Source organism: Musa acuminata, chromosome BXJ3-1 (assembly GCF_036884655.1).
Source record: "Musa acuminata AAA Group cultivar baxijiao chromosome BXJ3-1, Cavendish_Baxijiao_AAA, whole genome shotgun sequence".
NCBI lineage: Eukaryota > Viridiplantae > Streptophyta > Magnoliopsida > Zingiberales > Musaceae > Musa > Musa acuminata.
This window is the reverse complement of record NC_088349.1, coordinates 2,176,643-2,194,677: the sequence shown is the minus strand read 5'-3', so window position 1 is coordinate 2,194,677 and position 18,035 is coordinate 2,176,643. Positions and strand designations below refer to the sequence as shown.

At 39.8% G+C, this 18,035-nt stretch overlaps 2 protein-coding genes across 2 annotated transcripts; both read left to right on the top strand.

Annotated features, from left to right (window-relative positions):
• Positions 1-1,774: 1,774 nt before the first annotated feature.
• Positions 1,775-4,818, top strand: LOC135628966 (H/ACA ribonucleoprotein complex subunit 3-like protein). The gene is made up of 4 exons (XM_065136012.1): positions 1,775-1,847; positions 2,027-2,098; positions 2,269-2,311; positions 4,520-4,818. Exons 2-4 carry the CDS (start codon positions 2,045-2,047, stop codon positions 4,615-4,617), a joined length of 195 nt encoding a protein of 64 aa, XP_064992084.1. The 5' UTR covers positions 1,775-1,847; positions 2,027-2,044; the 3' UTR covers positions 4,618-4,818.
• A 1,225-nt stretch (positions 4,819-6,043) lies between these two features.
• LOC103989000 (NADH dehydrogenase [ubiquinone] 1 alpha subcomplex subunit 13-B) lies at positions 6,044-17,150 on the top strand. Its single transcript, XM_009407717.3, has 3 exons — positions 6,044-6,422; positions 16,548-16,619; positions 16,703-17,150. Exons 1-3 carry the CDS (start codon positions 6,208-6,210, stop codon positions 16,845-16,847), a joined length of 432 nt encoding a protein of 143 aa, XP_009405992.1. The 5' UTR covers positions 6,044-6,207; the 3' UTR covers positions 16,848-17,150.
• Positions 17,151-18,035: the final 885 nt, after the last annotated feature.

The following is an 18,035-nucleotide window of genomic DNA, read 5'->3' as shown; positions in this document are numbered from 1 at the left end:
ATCCTCGCCCTATCCCTATTTATTTTCTCTATCTTTGTCGTATTAGGGATGGGTCCCCATGGGTATCCATACCTATTCCATGGTAAAGGTGGGATTCAAGCCTAGGATCTTATGATATACTATTAAATTTTTTTATTAGTTAAGCTAGTTGACACCCTCAAAATAAATTAAGAGATAAAAACCTCATCGAGCATAGGGCTAATTACATATTACCCCATGTGTACCTCTTTAGAATTCCGATCCCTAGATTTTAAAAGAAATTATATTGAAATTCTTATAGTTATGAAAGTGGAACATCTAATTCCATTTATCATAATATTATCGGTTTTACTAATGAAATCATGAAAATAATAAGTAAAAAGATAATTTCAACATCTTAATTATGTTTTTGGTGATGACACGATTGAGGGCTATGGGTAACTATTGTGGATGAGGAGGGAGAGCGACGAAGAAAGATGTGGCAAAGGGAGAGGAAAAAGAGGACGATGAAGATGCCGACGCTCTGCATTTTCGTCGGTATCGCTCGATAACTATATCAGTGCTGATGCAAATTCAAAGCGGCGAAAGGACTACTCGACATCTACATCGATGTTGATACAGATGCAAGTGACACTGCTATGCATCTACGTCGATGCCTATAATGATGTGGGGAAAGGTAATGCTATTTTGCATTTACATTGATGCTGATGCAAATGTCGAGCGACCTTTTTATTACTCTACATCTGTATTAACATCGATATAGATGCTAAGTAGTTCTTTCGTCACTCTATATCTACATCAGTGTCGACGCAGATCCAGAGCATCAATATCTGCGTTGTCATCTTCCTCTTCTCCCTTTACCTCGTCTTTTGTCATTGTTCTTCTCCTTATCCATAATAGCCACTCACGTTCCCTAGCGACATCATCGTTTGTCACCATCAAAACGTAACTAGGATATTGAAATTATCTTTTTGTCCATTGTTTTAGTGCATTCGTCGATAAAATCGATAACGTTAAAAAAAATAAAAATAGATATTTCACTTTTATAACTAAAATGATTTCAATATAATTTTTTAAATTTAAGAATTCAGATGTAAAAAATATAACTAGAAGAAGTAATACATAGCCCTCGATCATTCTTCATCAGATGCTATTTGTCCAATATGATGATTTGAACTTAGAAGAATATATTTCATCCAATTAATTATCAATACATTATTTTTAATGGTATTTGTTGGCGTGATATGCTTTGCTTCATTATAACTTATTTTAAAGTCACTATTTTATAATTTGATGAAATTTCTTTAGGCTTGTGAACAAAATTAAAATGAAACGGGTTTAAGTTCCTAACTACAATATTTTTTTTCCCAAGTATGTAATGCTTGTAATTATATTTGATTCTATTTGATATATTCTTATGTATAAGAAAAAAAAATGTAGTTATTAAGCTTGGAGCTCCCTCAAAGTAGAAAGTGTTATGTCATATAATTTACATTTACCTTTCTAATATTACTTTAAATTAAACATGAATAGATTAGAAAGTCACTTGAACTTGGACATTAAAATCTTCTAGGCATACTTACTAAAAATATTAATAGGTATATTTAATAAAATTGAAATTAAAAAACATAGTATTTGATTTATTTTTAATTATAGTTAATATTTGTCCATCTTAATTCATCCATAATATATTACACTATTTTCACAAATTTGAAGGGTAAATTTATAAAAGTTTTATCACGTGCATGACACGTGCTCGGATGCTCCATGTGAGTCGTCAAAACCCTCCGCGTCTTGTCCCCCTCCATATCACTAGAACGAAACCCAGAATACTGTCGGCGGAGCCTCGCGCGTCTCTCTGCTGCCCGGTGAGACTTCTTTGATGCTGCTGTTCACGATGGATCTAATTGCTTGCTTTAGTTTTCTGTTTCTCTCTTGTGTTCTTTAAGGGCTTGAACGAGTGATTTGCTTCGGTGATTTCGTTTTCTTTGAGATGGTCGGTCTATCGTACTTCATGCTTATGATTGTAAGGTGTTGCGATGGTTAGGGATTCCTGCCGACGAAGATGTATCTGCAGTTCTACATAAACGAGAATGGGGACAAGGTGTACACCACCAAGGTAGCTGCTTCACTTCAGATTTCTTTGATTGCAAACAATAATCTTGTGGCTGGATTTTGACAGAATTCCTGTTTTATCTTACTTCGGATTGTCCTATTTAAGGGCTTCAATTTGCGTTACGATGTGCAACTACATTAACTTTATGGTGTTCTATGGTTTTCTTTCTGCAGAAAGAGTCGCCGGTAGGGATGGCAACCCAATCCGCTCATCCAGGTGGCAATTTTTTTTTATATTTGCAGCATTCATGTTTTTCGTTTTTCTTTTTTTGCACACTATAAATTTGTTAATTAGTATATAGTTTTGAAGCTGACGGAAGATCAAGTTGAATATTTGGCAACAAGAGCTTGTGTTTGTTGTCAAATTTCTCAATTGAGGAATTCTATGCTACTAATTTTGAAATGCATGACTTACTTCCAATGCTTACTTTTGTATTTGTTAAAACTGGTTCAAACGAGCTGGGCAGAAACGAAAAAGCTGTTGTTTGTGTTTGGGCTAAACAAACAAATTGTTGCTTGTGATTGACTTGTGCTTGTGAAGGTTTTCATAATCTTGAACAGAATAAATCTGGGCTGAACATGAGTTTAAACTTGAGTTGTTTGTGAACTTAACTATCATTATGGCCCTACCTATAGGATAGGGAGGAACAAAGATAGGGTCTAAAGGGAGATGGCCAGAAAAAAATGGTGAAATGAAAAATGATTTGTGAAAATGGTAGATCAAGGATGAGGGTCTCTCAGAGAAAATAAAGAGAATATATCAGAACAAATGCAAGGTGATTAGGGTTAGTAATTGCTCTTTATACAACCTTTTAGTATAGAAAATCTGATTTTCATACATCAACATCTGTCAATCCAGGTGATGAAAAATATGTTTTACTAATTTTTTAATGTATTTTCTAAATTGAGCTTGTATCAAGCAAACAGCAATCTTACCATTGAGATCTTGTCTCATTAAGGAAATAATTATTGGGATCTTGTTTAAACTTGGTTGATTATAATTCCAAATGAACTGAACTTGAATCAAACACAATCTTGGATTTGGTATGCTTGCAAACAATGAGCTAATTTGATGGGCTTAGTTGGCACATTACATTAAATGTTTTAAGTACCAATGTTCTTTTGGACATTCGCCTCATAAAAAAAAGGTTCCCTTGTAGAAGATACTTTCTTAGGTGAAGTGGTATTTACTGAGAGGAACTGATCACTTACACTTCAAACTTAATGTCAACCCAGAGCTTTCCTCTTGGTCTTATGCTATTTGAATCTCAACTCTCTTTCTCTAGTCCATCTGCTCTAGGATATAATGGATCTTAATTTAAAAATGATCGCTTGGAGTGTGATTGCCACCAAAAATGATTATAGCTTCAATCTACAATAGGTTTGTCGATTATTATTGGGAAAAGATAATTTCTTTGGCAGTTGAAGCCAAAACTAAGTTTGAAGCTTGGAATCATCTTGGTTTCAGTTGGATTGGCCAAAACAAAACAAGTTATGTAACAGGAGACGGGAAGTGATTTCATTTGGATTGGACAGACATACTTCTTATTGTCTATTAAGTGCAATTTCCAAGATTTGAACTGCCAAATTTCCAATGTTTTTTTTGTCCAGCTGTCCACTAGAAACAAAACTTTAAATGATTTATTTCATGTACAACTTCTAGTTACTTTTTTTGTTGGTACTTAATGTGCAAGCTTGTACTACCTGTCAAGCACGTTCTTGATATTGATAAATTTTTTGTAGTTATTTCCTTTTCAAAATTTTTCATTATTTATGTTGAATAATTTGGGAACTTAGGCTCTACCTAACATGCGATTATCTTTTGCTAGAAACGTGTATGCATTTTTTTTATAACTGCTATCAAGTTATATGCTTTACATTTGTAGTTGGCTCAAGTTAGTTAAAAGGGTAAGTTATTCTTCATCTAAAGCTCATATCATGGCATTTATCACTTTGATAAGTATATTAGTCCACTTTTGATTGTAGGTCTGCTAGGAGTGCTTAGTTTCTGGTTGGTTATTCTTACACATTATTGATTAGCTAGATTAAAACTAAACAAAAGAAGTCAGCTAAAACTAAGGCATACTGAAGAAACTGCATACTGTTGAGTATATTGTCAAATTTGTAACTAATCTGAGCATCTAAATGCTATAATAAGTCATCATAAGTAATTTGTTATTTATGTATAAGAGGTTTCGGCAATATCATTTGAGATTTGCTACTTATGCCTGAATGGTTTCAGCAATAGCATCTGCTCATTGATTGACTTGTTTTACTGTTAGTCATAGGCGAACCTGATTTCATGCCGAATAAAGTAGAAAATATATAACAAACTGTTAGTCAAAGGAGAACCTGTTTTGCTTGGCATGTGAAAGATTCGTATTCCTTCACAAAGTGCACTAACATTTCTTTCTTTGTTATGTAGCTCGCTTCTCCCCAGATGACAAGTATTCCAGGCAACGGGTGCTTCTGAAGAAACGGTTTGGGTTGCTTCCAACCCAGATGCCATCCCCAAAATACTAGGTTCTTTGCCCCCCAGCTCTTAGCTGTTGACTGCAGCAGATATGATGAAGTTGATCTATTAACATTACGAAAATTCTAAGCTTTCTGTGTGACTAAGTTAACTATGGCCTGTCTTGTGCAACCATTACGCTCAAAACTTGCTGCAGACAGTTTGCAATGAGTTTAAATCAATTATGGTGATAACAAAAAGTATCTGATGCATATTGAGTAATGTACTTGTAGGGAATGTATTGACCACTTCTTTGTCAATTGTGCATCAGCTCTCTCTGTCTCTAATATGTAGGTGACCTCTTAAAACTCTCTACAGAAAATTCATGAGATTTTGTAGGTGCCTACAATTGCATACAGAAAAACATTTAGCTGACGGCTATTTATTTACTATGATATGAGGGTTTCAGAAACCAAAGGTGGAAATTAACAGTGTTTCTGAAAGCAAATCCTCATTTCTGATTCAAAATTGGCTGGTCCTATGGGTGTCACAAGAACAGTCCTAGGCATGAATTGAAGAAGCTTTGCTCCTGACTAGTTTAATACTGCAATGTAGTTCATATGCTAAGAGATGCTAATGTATTGGAGGCCCAAGAAAAGGCCCATCAGTTGATGGCACCTCTTGATATGGATATCTTGTAGTTGAACACAATACTCATGCCATAAAGAAGGTTTCATATATAACACAGATTTCTTGCAGTCATATTTAACTCAGAGTTCCAAAAATGTTTTAGATTTGGCACTAGAGTGTATGGAATTGTGTGATTTCAGATGTTGCCTGCCTGATATTGTGAACTACAGCATAATCCTACAAACCCATGGCAAGCTATCCATGTGGTTTTATGTGTTTGTTGCCTGCCTGCTATAGTGAACCACAAAACTCTGTCAATGCTTTTGAATTAGAATAGAAGCCCTATCAATTATGTGTGAATTCGAACATAAATCCTTTTAATTATGCAATAATGTGCTAACTTGCAGGATGTTCCAATGAGATCAATCTGATATGACTGGTTTTACTTATACTTGATATTAGCTATATTTCTGTGGATGATACCTATTTTATAGAAGATCATATAAACTATCCAAGTTGAAATTTGGTGGAGTCGGATCTGATTCTGATAAGCGTGCTATTAGTTTCGCACTGCGGTCTGCGGTTGTGTTTCGTTGCGTTGAAGGGTCCCAACTGCTTATTGTCGATGCTGACGTGTCATTCAGCCTTTTGCAATCCACAAGCCCATCGTGGGGCTCACCAGATGTAGGTGTGTCCCACTAAAGGATGCGTCGGAAGGATGCCACGACATCATCTATGAAACCTTCCAGATTCATATAGCAGCCGTTCATTGGTAGGAGCCCCACCTGCCAATTGTGGGCTCCGTCAACTCTGAACGGTCGGATCAACGTAGGATCCTTAAAACAACTGGAGAGGCTCGCAACCCATCGCAATAACAATAGAAGCCCTCCTCGTTCTCAACTCCGCCGCCTTCGCGGATCACTGCAACCGATCTGTTGGATCGATCGATCCATTCAATAGATCGAAGGAGAGGGACAGGGAGGTATCGGAGGTGATTCGCGATTGCTGTTGTCGTGATCGGGGAAGGGAGGATGACGGAGTCCGTGGTGCGGAAGAAGCCGGGAATGGCTAGCGTAAGGGAGATGCCCGTCCTCCAGGACGGGCCGCCGCCGGGCGGGTTTCTGCCCGTCAGGTACGCCCGCCGCATCCCTAGTAAAGGCCCCAGCGCCGTTGCTATCTTTCTCGCTGCTGTTGGTGCCTTCTCCTGGGGCATGTACCAAGTCGGCCAGGGCAACCGCGTCCGCCGGTCAGTTGATGGCTTGCTTCCTGATCCCCCCCAATTACCCTTCATAAATTAGAAATTTTCAATTTTTGTTCAAAAATCTAAATTTTCTGTTTGGACTATGATGAACTACTGGTTTCTTGATCTCGTTTTTTGTGTAAGCAGAATCATTAAAGCTAATTTGATGGATTTTTAATGTGTGCATGTAAGATATTTTTTCGATTGGAATTGACGGAGGAGATTTGAACTTTACACTCGAGATGTTTTATGCCAACGCGAGGAGGTATAATGTGAAAAATGCCAATTCGTGGATTGTTAATTAATTTCTACTAGTCGTCTATATGGATAATCTATTGTTTCGTAGAATAGAGTTGTCTGGAGGCCCTCTTCAGTGTTCTGCGAGAGAGCTTGCGGCGTTCTGCAACATGGCTTTAGGCTTTCGAAATATGCAAAGACCTAGGTTTAGCCTAAACGCTCTACTAATGAAAGATCAAAACAAGGATACACGTTGTACAACAGGCACCAACTTCTCTTGATATGTATGAGACAAACAAATTTGTACGTTCATATGGTTATAGGAAGAATGTTAGTGCTAATCACACTCTTCCCATAGGCTAAAATAGTTTGTGATTGGATTCCAATAGAAATTTTTTACCTTTTTTTTGTGGCTTGAGGGAGGATCTTCCACAATAAAACCATCATTCCTAAGGTCAGCATATCAAATCACATATGCATGTTTAAAAGTTAGTTCATTTGAGCCAAAGCACACTGTCTCCTGCCAATAGCACACTTTATCTCAGGCTTATTGCTGGAATCTAGAGATGCGTCCTTTGCTAATGAGTCACAGAAGTCATATCTTAAATGGCAGTCTATTCCCCTATTCCACTCTCAGAAAAACATCTTGCTATGTTGGCATCCAATGTCTCAAATCTGATTATGAGTGTCATCTCCTACCCAACCTCTAAGTAACTATGCTAACAATAATTGGAAAAAATAAGTTCAGCCAATAGATCCTGCTAATTCCTCGTTAGAGCTATTTCTTCTTTTATTTCAATATTCTAGAACATATTATTGTCTCATACATATATTAAGTTCTTGATTTTTTATACCATTAAGATCTTAAAATCAGTAAGGATCATCATGGTTAGGCAATTCCCCAGAGAAAGTTTCATATTCTGTCAGGTTCCATTTAGATTATATTGTGAACAAACTGAGGTCTTTGACTTCTTTAAGGGACCAAATGAAGGGAAATATAGTAAGCTCTACTCTTGTTATTTGTGTGATGTGTGTAAGCTAGCTTTATCCCAAAGGTTGATTCTTCATTAAAGTCATAGTGCTTTCAAAAGACTTTAGCTTTAACTGGGCCTACCATCAATTATGTTGGTACATAATGCATATAGTGGAGCAGTAATACTTCCAAAATTCTTGATGAAGTATTACTGTTTACTTTCTATTGTTACTGTTTACTTTCTTATGATCCTGTCTTATATGTTGGGAAAACAAGGACCAAGATTGATGCATGATGCTTGTGTGAAGAGCAGAATTGATGGATATAGTGGTTTGGAAGACCTCTATGATGACATGGTAGATGTTATGTTCCTCAAATGGTAGCCAATTGCTGGGTGGTTTGACTGGAGTTTCCCTTGACACATTCTTAATAAGCACACATATCCATGCTTCTTTATAATATCTTAATTTGCTTTCTTTTTATGGTTGGACAGTTTAGTTAGAATACCTTGGTGGTTATGCGCTATGATCTCTCTCTCTCTCTCTTTGTGGATGGGTTTTGATTAAGAAAAAACAGAGGAAATTTAGATGTTAGCATAGGAAGGAGGGGAAGATATTTCATAGCATCTTTGCTGTCAAAAGCAATGATGATGGTTGTAGTGGTTTGAAAGAAGCCTATGCTGGCAATGGAAACTTTAAGTTCATGATAGCCTACCTTTGGCCTATTCTGCCAAATGTTTACCTTGGCACAGTTTCTTTAAGTACTCTTGATGATGTGTGCTTTGACCTCCCTCCCTCTCTCTTTCTCATATGGCACGCAACTTTTGATAATAAATAAAAAATAGGGAAATAATAGTGTAAATATGAGAAATTAGATATTAGTAGACAGAAGAGGAGGAGATGTTTATTGCATATTAGTCACTTCAGAACAAACTTCTACAAGATGTTCATGCCTAATGTTTACTAATAATGCTTGAACCTGTTAAAGAATATGTTTAAAAGGATACCATCCCAAGTTTGCGTTAATATCGCTTGGAGTGATTCGAGGCTCATGATGCACAATGGTAAAATAGTCTCTTGAAGTGCATTTGTTAGCGTGAGGTGAATCAAGATCCAATTCATGTGAAAATGCATTACAGACAGTTGTAATTATAAAGCGAAAATCATGATGTATATTATAAGCTAGTTCATGAACAACAATTGGTGTTTTAAAGAAATATGAGGAGGTTAGACATTACAACTAGGAAATAGAAGACTAACCGAAAAAGGAGAAATATAGTTAATAAATAAATGATGGCAAGAGGAAGGTTAGCATCAACAGAGTAAAACAATAGCAAGAAGAAAAGAGAAAACTGAGAATATGAAGAGAAAGGACACTGAATGGCTGAACCTCATTTGCTATGAAAACCTACATATGCTTTCTATTGAATTTCTGTTCATTCTCCTTAGATGGTTTAATCTAAGAAACAAGAATAGGTATGTAACTAAACCATCAATTGTTAAAAAAAAAAGATATTGACAAATAAATAAAGATACACTTTCTTTAGTGTCTTATGCCTTTGGTTGCAACACGAGTTTTTGTTTATTAAGTCCTTGCACCTGAGAACATTGAATCCTTGTATTGCTTAAGCGCTCACCACAAACCTTGAGCAAAAGCAACAAACAATTCATTTTTTTTTTCGAAGCAACAATTCGCATAGTGGAAAGATAAGAATTAAGAAAAGAATACATCAATACAAAAGAAACATGGCATTTGATATGGTTAGAAAACATAGTATCTGGATCATCAAGTGAAAAATGCAAAGAAAAAAGTGGATAAGTTTGAATGAATAAAGTAGAAGTTGTAACCATTTGGTTTGTTGGACATGATTAGGAACTAGCAGAATTGGTAACAGTGACCACCTTTTCGGTACAATGATATGTGCCCCTGCTAGAACAATATGACCACGCACAGGTAATACTTCAAAACATTTGCATATCATTTCAAGCATGTGTCTAGAACATTATGCGATGAGAAACATTGGATTCAATTTGCTCTGTAACTAAAAACACATGATACAAGTATGCACCTGTAATGTTTCTCTTTTTGCATGATTCTTTATGCTTCTATTTTTTTGGTCTCATTTTGGTTCCTCAAATATGGCTAAAACCTATTATACACTTGTGGAGGCTGATAATGTGATAGTTGACATTGAGGGAGTTGGTGTGACGTCATTGAGTTTCAAGAGTCTAGCAAAATATGAGAAAGGGATCGGAAAGGGAGATACCACACAAAACCTAAACTCAAATCTCCTTAAGCTTTAGTGAGTTAAGTCAACTTGATCCTGATTGGTTCAGCTTGGACATATTAATGATCAGGCTATGGCCTAATAAATAAATTTCAAAAGGCCCATAACATGGAAAAATAAGAATGAATCTGTCACCATGAGGGACTTGATACAGTATGATGGAGACCAAATTAACTTATTTGTGTTTCTTAAGAACTTTGAAATTCAGACTTCTGCGACAAGTCAAGCACTCAAGGATTCAAATGAATAAAAAAACCTCAACTAGAGGCTTCTGAAGCACGTAAACTTGTAATAGTTTATTAGATGAATATTGATGTCTTCTTTTCTTGAATGCTGATGTTTTTCATTTAATTAAGATGGATATATACTGTTAGATGGATTGTTTGGTTGTTCATGCTAAGCATTAGATTATGATTATGAATCTGAAATGATGATTACTGTTTTGCTAAACATAGCTTCTTTTATGGTTAATAGGTTTGAGATTCTAGTTGGTTTCTAATTATATAGTGTGGTATGCAACTACATATTCCAACATTATGAAGAAATGTGAAGTTTTGTCATAGAAAATAGTTATATGTTTGAAATATTTTAAATATTATATTTGTGTTTTCATTTTTCTTGAGATAGAAATGTATTTGAATCATGCGATATCAATATACATCTCTAGTCATGCTACAGAACTAGTGACTTGTATACTCCATGATCTATGCTGACATGGAGCTTTAAAGCTTGGATTATGTTTACCTTGATATTGTATCAAATAATTAATGCCTTTAATCAGAAAAATTGCTTGTCAGTGGGACAACAAAAGATGTGATATTATTTTTCATTTTATAGTCTGCATTTAAGTAGAAAAAGACACGCATTGTTTTGTCTAGCATGAGGTGCTTACCACTCTGTCACGGACAAACTTTGAAACAGGATGTTTGATGTAATGCTTATATCTGTCCGTGTCTGTTGGCATGTTCATGCCTTGTACAGCGTGTAGAGGGGCAGCCGAAGGCTTATAAGTCCCATTTTAGTTGGGTTGATGGCCTCTTTGGGCTTGTAAATAAAGGTTGTGTCATGTGGACACGTGAGAGAGCTTTTCGGTCTGTAATGGACCATTTTACCCTTTGTTGTGCCACTGTTCAGAGCTTGTAAAGTCTGTTTGTAATTTGCATTGTCTATGAAGTGTTTTTCGGAGATGTTTGCTTGTGGATCCCGATTGAGGCATTCTCTCTTGCTCGTTCTCTCTTTTGTTGGTCCTAAGGGACAATGGGAGTCTTCGGGGAGGCTGACCTTTGCGGACGGACACGCAAGGGTGCCGCACGACTTAGGCAAAACCAGCTAAGTCCGTGTCATATGGTATCAGAGCGGGACAAGCACTCATAGAAACACTTGACATGCAAACGTGGGGAACCTAGCGGGGCTGCGTTGAGGGCAGTCAGCACACGCGCGACCGTTTGAGGGAAAACGGGCATGGAGATGTAGGGAAAAGAGTCGCTCAGAGGAGCGGGCATCTGAGATTGGCATTCAGAGGAATGGCCAACCCTTCGCGCAAGAGGCACCACGAGAACAGGCAAGCTTGGAAGAATTTGGAGCGCACAAAGGTTGGGATGGCTGAGTTTGAGCTACGGCTCAACGTTGACAACTATACTTGATGGTGCTCTAGGCAAGCGAGGCGCTTGGCAAGAATGAGACCATGCAAGGTGGAATGAGTTGCTCAACGACTAAAAGAGTTATGCAAAGCTCACAGAGGTGAGGGGAATTGCTAACTCGAAGAATTTGGTACTCATGCAGGGGCTTGTATGCGGACGATGGAATGTTCGTGGCCATCCCAAGGCGACCGAGACTCGGCGCCATGGAGCATTGAAACTTTCTCTTCGGCATGTGAAGGATACGTCCGTAGGAGGCTGAAGTGTGCAACGAGTTCAGCATGTTGCTAGTCCTTGAGGGGTGCAGCGGTGGCTGTATTGACGGGGAGTCGCAATCTAGCAAGTGCGTTTGCAGGAGGCAGAACAATGCACAGTTTGTTCAGCAGATCGGAGTAGTCCAAGGGGATGGTGGTCTCCGAAACGTAGAGAGATGTTGCTCAAATGGGACAGTTATCCAGGAGGGGTAAGTCCCGGCTCTCCAGAGGGAGAATCATGTGAGACGGACCTCACAAGTTGAGGAGGAGTACCTCAACAAACAACAACTCCACGAAGCTCGATGGACTGAGCAAGCGGCGAGGAGTCGTCGCATGATCTCGCTCGAGGGAATGCATTGGTGGATGCATTGCGAGATCAAGTGGGGGAGCGACCTGAAGCAATTTAAATGAAGGCACACTTGGAGTCGATGTGGAGATCGGACTCAAGGGAGGGCTGACCCGTGGAATGGTGGGAGCGAGGGCCACCATCGACTCAATGCGAAAACGAGGAGCGGAGCAACTTGGGTGTAACTTGGCGAAGTTCCCAAGCCGCATGAAGGGAGCCAGCAGAGAAGTTGGAACATGGAGCAGAGGCACAGTGCTTTCCTTAGACAGAGGTCAAGGACATGAACTCTTGCAGAGGCAAGAGTAGGATCATGTTGTTCCATGGGTCCTTCATTCTGACGGAGCGGACTCATCTTGCATGGTGCCAAAGAAGAAGGGAGCTTCGGGGCACATGCACCTTATCTCGGAGAAGCATTTGATAGAGGAACTAAGGCGACTCAATTTGCGGAGGTGAAGTTGGGTACAGAAGGCCTTAGCACGGGGCAAGAGGACGCAGAGGCGGGTACTCTTGAAGAATATGCCACAGTGTTGCCATTCGAGTTGCTATGAAGGAAGCGGTGCGCAACGGAGATTGTGCTGGTAGGGGCAGAGGCCCAGGATCCAGGCAATGGTGCACAAATTACAGTGAAGTCGGTGGACTTCGGGAGCTACTAGGCGATGGACTGTCCTAGAGCGGTGCTTCATCTAGGTGTGGCCCAAGAGTGGGTGGATGAAGGTCGATTGCCAAAGGAGCGAACAAAATCGAAGGTAGAGGAGACCCTGCGATGTATTAGCAGAGGCCACACATGGAGGGTTCACAATTCGAGTTTATTCCACAAGGATCAGAATGCAATGGAGATGTCACCAGGAGGCGACATGGTGCAGCGGATCGTAGTGGAACAGTTCGTGGCAATGCGATACACACAATCTGGTCCCGTGAGGGATCAGATCATATGGAGGTATGATCGGGAGCTACTGGGAGCTCCGCTTTGGTGAACAACACGACGGCAAGAAGGGCTATGGATTCAAGGAGTGAAGGCCATGGTACCGCAGAGGCGGGTCTTCCGGGCGTGCACCGAATTTTGCATCGGATGAAAACCTTGGTCATCAGCATATGAGGGCTGGGTTCCACCAAGGGAAAAGTTCGAATGCAAGTACCAGTGAGTTCCATGGGAGGGACTTGATCATGCAGAGGTATGATCGAAGCAGCTGGAGAGTTGGACTGCTCCAGAGCTCATATTCGCTTAAGGGAGCCCGACAAGTCAGAGGACAAGGTTGAGTAAGCGAACGTTGCTACCAAGGAAGCTAAGGAGAACAGAATTGGTGCAAACCCTACAACGCGATGGCAGAGGCCATGCATGGGAGTTGCAGTCTGTCTTTCCATCGACCAAACAGACTGCTTGGAGAACACAGAGGTGTTGAAGCAGGGGGTCGAAAGGGGCGAGAAAGCGACGATGAGTCCATAGGAACTTAGCTACCCAAAATCAAGCATCAGTTAGAATGGAGATGGACTCAGAGGAGTGCCACGGAGACATATCTACTGATCGTGAAGAAAAGGGATGCAGATGCGAGGCGACGGATAGTAGGGCCATGGGCATGGCAGCGCCATGGTACCGCAGAGGCGGGACTTCCGTCAAAGTCATTGATCCCTTGCTCTCACGGAGGGAGAGCGCTTGGTCGTGAAAGAGGCCGAGGAGGTGGAGCATGCAGAGGCAATCTCCAAGTACCGAGACAAGGCTGAAGGGCAGAGGCCAAGAAACTTCGTAAGACCGGTGTCAACAAGTTTCTCATCAAGATTGCTGTAAGTGAAGGACTTCGGGTCATGCAAGAGTGCACGACCAAGGAACGAAGCAGGCAGTACGTGGTGCTGTACCTTTGCTACTCAGTGGAGTAGGCGACAGGGTTGATGGAGAAGACGATACAATCCCAAAGGCGACCTCATCTATCAGAGAATTACTCCAAGTTGGGGTGAAAACTTCCTGCATTCCAGAAGTTCAATGGCATTGAGAAGGTGAATCACAGTAGCTAACTCAACGCAAGGAGTGCAAACACTTCAAGTGCTTCAGAAGTGTGAGCAAAGAGCAGGCGAAGGCCAGTAACCAGCTCGATGCATGAAGTACAACCTCGAGGAGGCGGGCGAAGTCAAGTAACCTTTGCCTTCTCAACTTTTAAGAGAATGGGCGAAACCGAGTACCCCAGTTCTTTTATCTATCCAGCAGAGGAGCTCTGCACAAGTTCAAAGACCCTTCGAAGATAATGGAAGACAATAGTTGTCAAATCCTCACCAACGGTGATCAGTGCTACTGAGAGTAGATTGTCCGCTTCATTTCCCAACGAAATGCCAATCGAAAGCGGAAGTGATGCGAACCTACTTGGATGTGACAACTAACTGAAAGAAGAGTCAATGAGCAGATTTTGTGGAGGAAGGACCCAAAACTTCAGAAGTTTACGAGGCGATGCTCGTTAAAGCTCCAACAAGCATCCACCCAGTTCAAGCAGCATGTGGAAATTTTGAGAAACTGGCGCAGTAAGAATGGTCTTTTCCTTCATTTGGTGGATCCGCAGGAATCAACGTGGATCAACACAGCTCAGCCAACCCCACACCAGAGTCAGAGTCATTGGCGAGTTGAAGCAGCATGGCGGATCAAATGTTCGACTACTCAAAAACAGCAGCAGAGAGCAGCTGGGAGCCAGGAGGCGCATTGCAGCTGGAGCGGAAGATTGAAGACTCAGCAAAGGCGAAGAGTTGCAGTGTTCACAAAGGCTTCGACGAGGACGTCGAAGGGATAAGTGGGGGAGAATGTCACGGACAAACTTTGAAACAGGATGCTTGATGTAATGCTTATATCTGTCCGTGTCTGTTGGCATGTTCATGCCTTGTACAGCGTGTAGAGGGGCAGCCGAAGGCTTATAAGTCCCATTTTAGTTGGGTTGATGGCCTCTTTGGGCTTGTAAATAAAGGTTGTGTCATGTGGACACGTGAGAGAGCTTTTCGGTCTGTAATGGACCATTTTACCCTTTGTTGTGCCATTGTTCAGAGCTTGTAAAGTCTGTTTGTAATTTGCATTGTCTATGAAGTGTTTTTCGGAGATGTTTGCTTGTGGATCCCGATTGAGGCGTTCTCTCTTGCCCGTTCTCTCTTTTGTTGGTCCTAAGGGACAATGAGAGTCTTCGGGGAGGCTGACCTTTGTGGACGGACACGCAAGGGTGCCGCACGACTTAGGCAAAACCAGCTAAGTCCGTGTCAACTCGGCACCTGAGGCCAACACATTTCACTCTCCTTTTGACTAACGAAGTTGAAATTCAGAACCTTATAGTTTGGACCTAAGAAATTTTATTTCAAATTGTAGCTACTCAGGATAATTTTTGTATTGAAGTTGTAATTTTAAGTATAGCTAGTGTGTCTTATAGGAGCTAATTAATGGGGCATCTTGCAACTATACTTTTCACATGCATCCGTTGCAATCTTTGTATTAGAATATTGTCGTCCAATCAAATAACCCTAACATTAAAATATTATATTTTTAGTTGAAACTGTACCTTTACATGCACTTGATATGGGGCTGAAGTGAAGCTGAGACCCATATCCTTTTTTTATACTTTAATACATCTCTAATATGTATATGATCCATAAACAAAACCATCTATCAAATAGTCCATTCCTTCTAACAAGAAAGAAGTCGCAAGGGGAATACATGTGGCTGGGATTTCTAGCTGTGGTTACAACAGAATATAACTGCTAAACTTGACTATCACTTATTTTAAAAGGATGACATTCCATTATTTCCATAAATAGTTGAATGAATTTTTTTTTTCTATTTGAAAGAACTGTTGGAGTGCATGTCTTGTTGATTGAGTACCTCGACTGCTTCCTGTTGTGTGAGATCTCAATATCTTTGCATATAGGCTTCAGGAGGACCTCATTCAATGAAAAGTAGTCTTCAATCATGTCTTCTAACCTTCACTCTCATTTTAGTGGAGACGGACTATGCAAGTCCATGTGACAAAAGCTTCTGAACTGTAGTGGTCACATCCTGGACATCCTCCTATATTCAACTCAAGTATTACTAACAGTTTAGTGTCTGGATTCTCACTTGTATTAGTCTGAATTTGTCTACTTCAGTTGGATTCATAGAGTGCTTTCCCTGAGTAAACCTCCACCCAGCATCAGCATCTAATGTGTTTTTCTAATCTTTCTGGTTTCCATCATCTAATGATGTGAACAGTAAAATACTGTTTTTTTTCATATTTAGGTAACCAGTCTTTCTCCTACTTATCACATTCTTTTATGAACCATGGAATTCTGTTTGTTTTCTGTTTATTTTATACAACTTTAATTTTTTTATGAGAAGTTCTTCCTGATTCAGTGCATTGAGACTCATATATTGTTTCTAAGTATGCTCCCATGATTTGAACTAGTGCGCTTAAGGAAGAGAAATATGCTGCCCGCAGAGCCATACTGCCAATGCTACAAGCTGAAGAAGATGAAAGGTAGATAAGCTTTTTAAGTTGCCTTATGCTAGTTTTTCTTTCCTATTGATGCTAAATTGGGAGTACACTATCCCTTATTGTAGGTTTGTCAAAGAATGGAATAAATATCTGGAAGAGGAGGCCAGGATCATGAAAGATGTTCCTGGATGGAAGGTAGGAGAGAGTGTGTACAACTCCGGAAAGTGGGTGCCTCCATCAACTGGTGAGCTGCGACCTGACGTCTGGTGATGGTTGATGTCTACCTGCCATAAATTTATCGAAGTTTGGGTGCTTATGAACACCTTAGAAACTTTGCTCTTCATCTGGCACTCAATCTTGTCTATTTCTTTTCTGTTCATCCGCGGAAGAATGACTGATACTACTTCCTAGCTTTCTTTCGAACTAGTGTCTTTGAGTTGACATCTTGGTATGTCAAACCAAATGAATAAGATGATGGGTCTTGAAAGCTATCGAAGCAACCTTTTTTCCTGTTTATTCTATTTGAATTGTGACATGATAATTCGAATATGGAATTGTTGGTTGTTGAAGCAATGCAGTATAGCAGTGTTCAATTTTGCAGCATGATCTATGGAAGTCTTTTTAGGTTTTTCTTTCCTTTACTTTTTGTTTAAGCAGGTAAATCTTCATTTGGATCATGACCAGAAAATTTAGTGCTTTCAGCTGAGACTGCCTGCCTTTGTTGTAGGTTTGGATCTCCTAGAGATAATAACAACCATGCAGGTTTACAAAGGAATCCAACAAGTAATTATTGTTAGGATTAATTATAAATTGTTTTTTGTAGTTAGATGTATATAGTATCTTGGTTCTTATACTTTAAATATTTATAATAAAATCTCTATGATTATGAAAGTAAAATAATAAATAAAAAAATTTAATCATTTTTGTTGGTGGTAGTAGATAGTGTCAGTAGTGGTAGATGGCGATGTTGTTGAGAGTGCGAATGATTGTCGTGGATGAGAAGAACGACAACGAGTGGTGAGGGTCACTCGGCATTGATGTAAATGCAGAGCAGTGTCGCTTGGCAATTACGTCAATGCCAACGCAATTGCTGAGTGACAAAAGGACCGTCGATGCAGATGTCGAGCGGCGTAGCTTGGCAACTACGTAGGTATCGATCTCCATCTGTGTTGATGTCAACGTAATGACAGTTGTCGAGTGACAATAGGGTTGCTCGACATTTGCATCGACGACCCTTTCACCACTTAATAAATACATCAATGTCGGCGTAGATGCTGAGCGACACCGCTCTACATTTGTAACGACGCCGATGTAAATGGTGAGCGATTTTTTCGTCACTTAACAACTGCATTGACGCTAACGTAATTGTAGAGCGATGAAAAGGTCGTTTAGCAATTGCTTCGATATCGACGCAAATGCAACTCACCCACAATAATCACTCGCGACCCCTAGTAGTAC

Bases quoted from the DNA above. Each gene is read 5' to 3' on its own strand.
- LOC103989000 (XM_009407717.3), top strand. From the start codon at position 6,208: ATGACGGAGTCCGTGGTGCGGAAGAAGCCGGGAATGGCTAGCGTAAGG. The intron at 6,423-16,547 runs GTCAGTTGATGG...GATTTGAACTAG, and splicing joins CAGGGCAACCGCGTCCGCCG to TGCGCTTAAGGAAGAGAAAT. The intron at 16,620-16,702 runs GTAGATAAGCTT...CCCTTATTGTAG, and splicing joins CAAGCTGAAGAAGATGAAAG to GTTTGTCAAAGAATGGAATA.
- LOC135628966 (XM_065136012.1), top strand. From the start codon at position 2,045: ATGTATCTGCAGTTCTACATAAACGAGAATGGGGACAAGGTGTACACC. The intron at 2,099-2,268 runs GTAGCTGCTTCA...TTCTTTCTGCAG, and splicing joins ACAAGGTGTACACCACCAAG to AAAGAGTCGCCGGTAGGGAT. The intron at 2,312-4,519 runs GTGGCAATTTTT...TTTGTTATGTAG, and splicing joins AACCCAATCCGCTCATCCAG to CTCGCTTCTCCCCAGATGAC.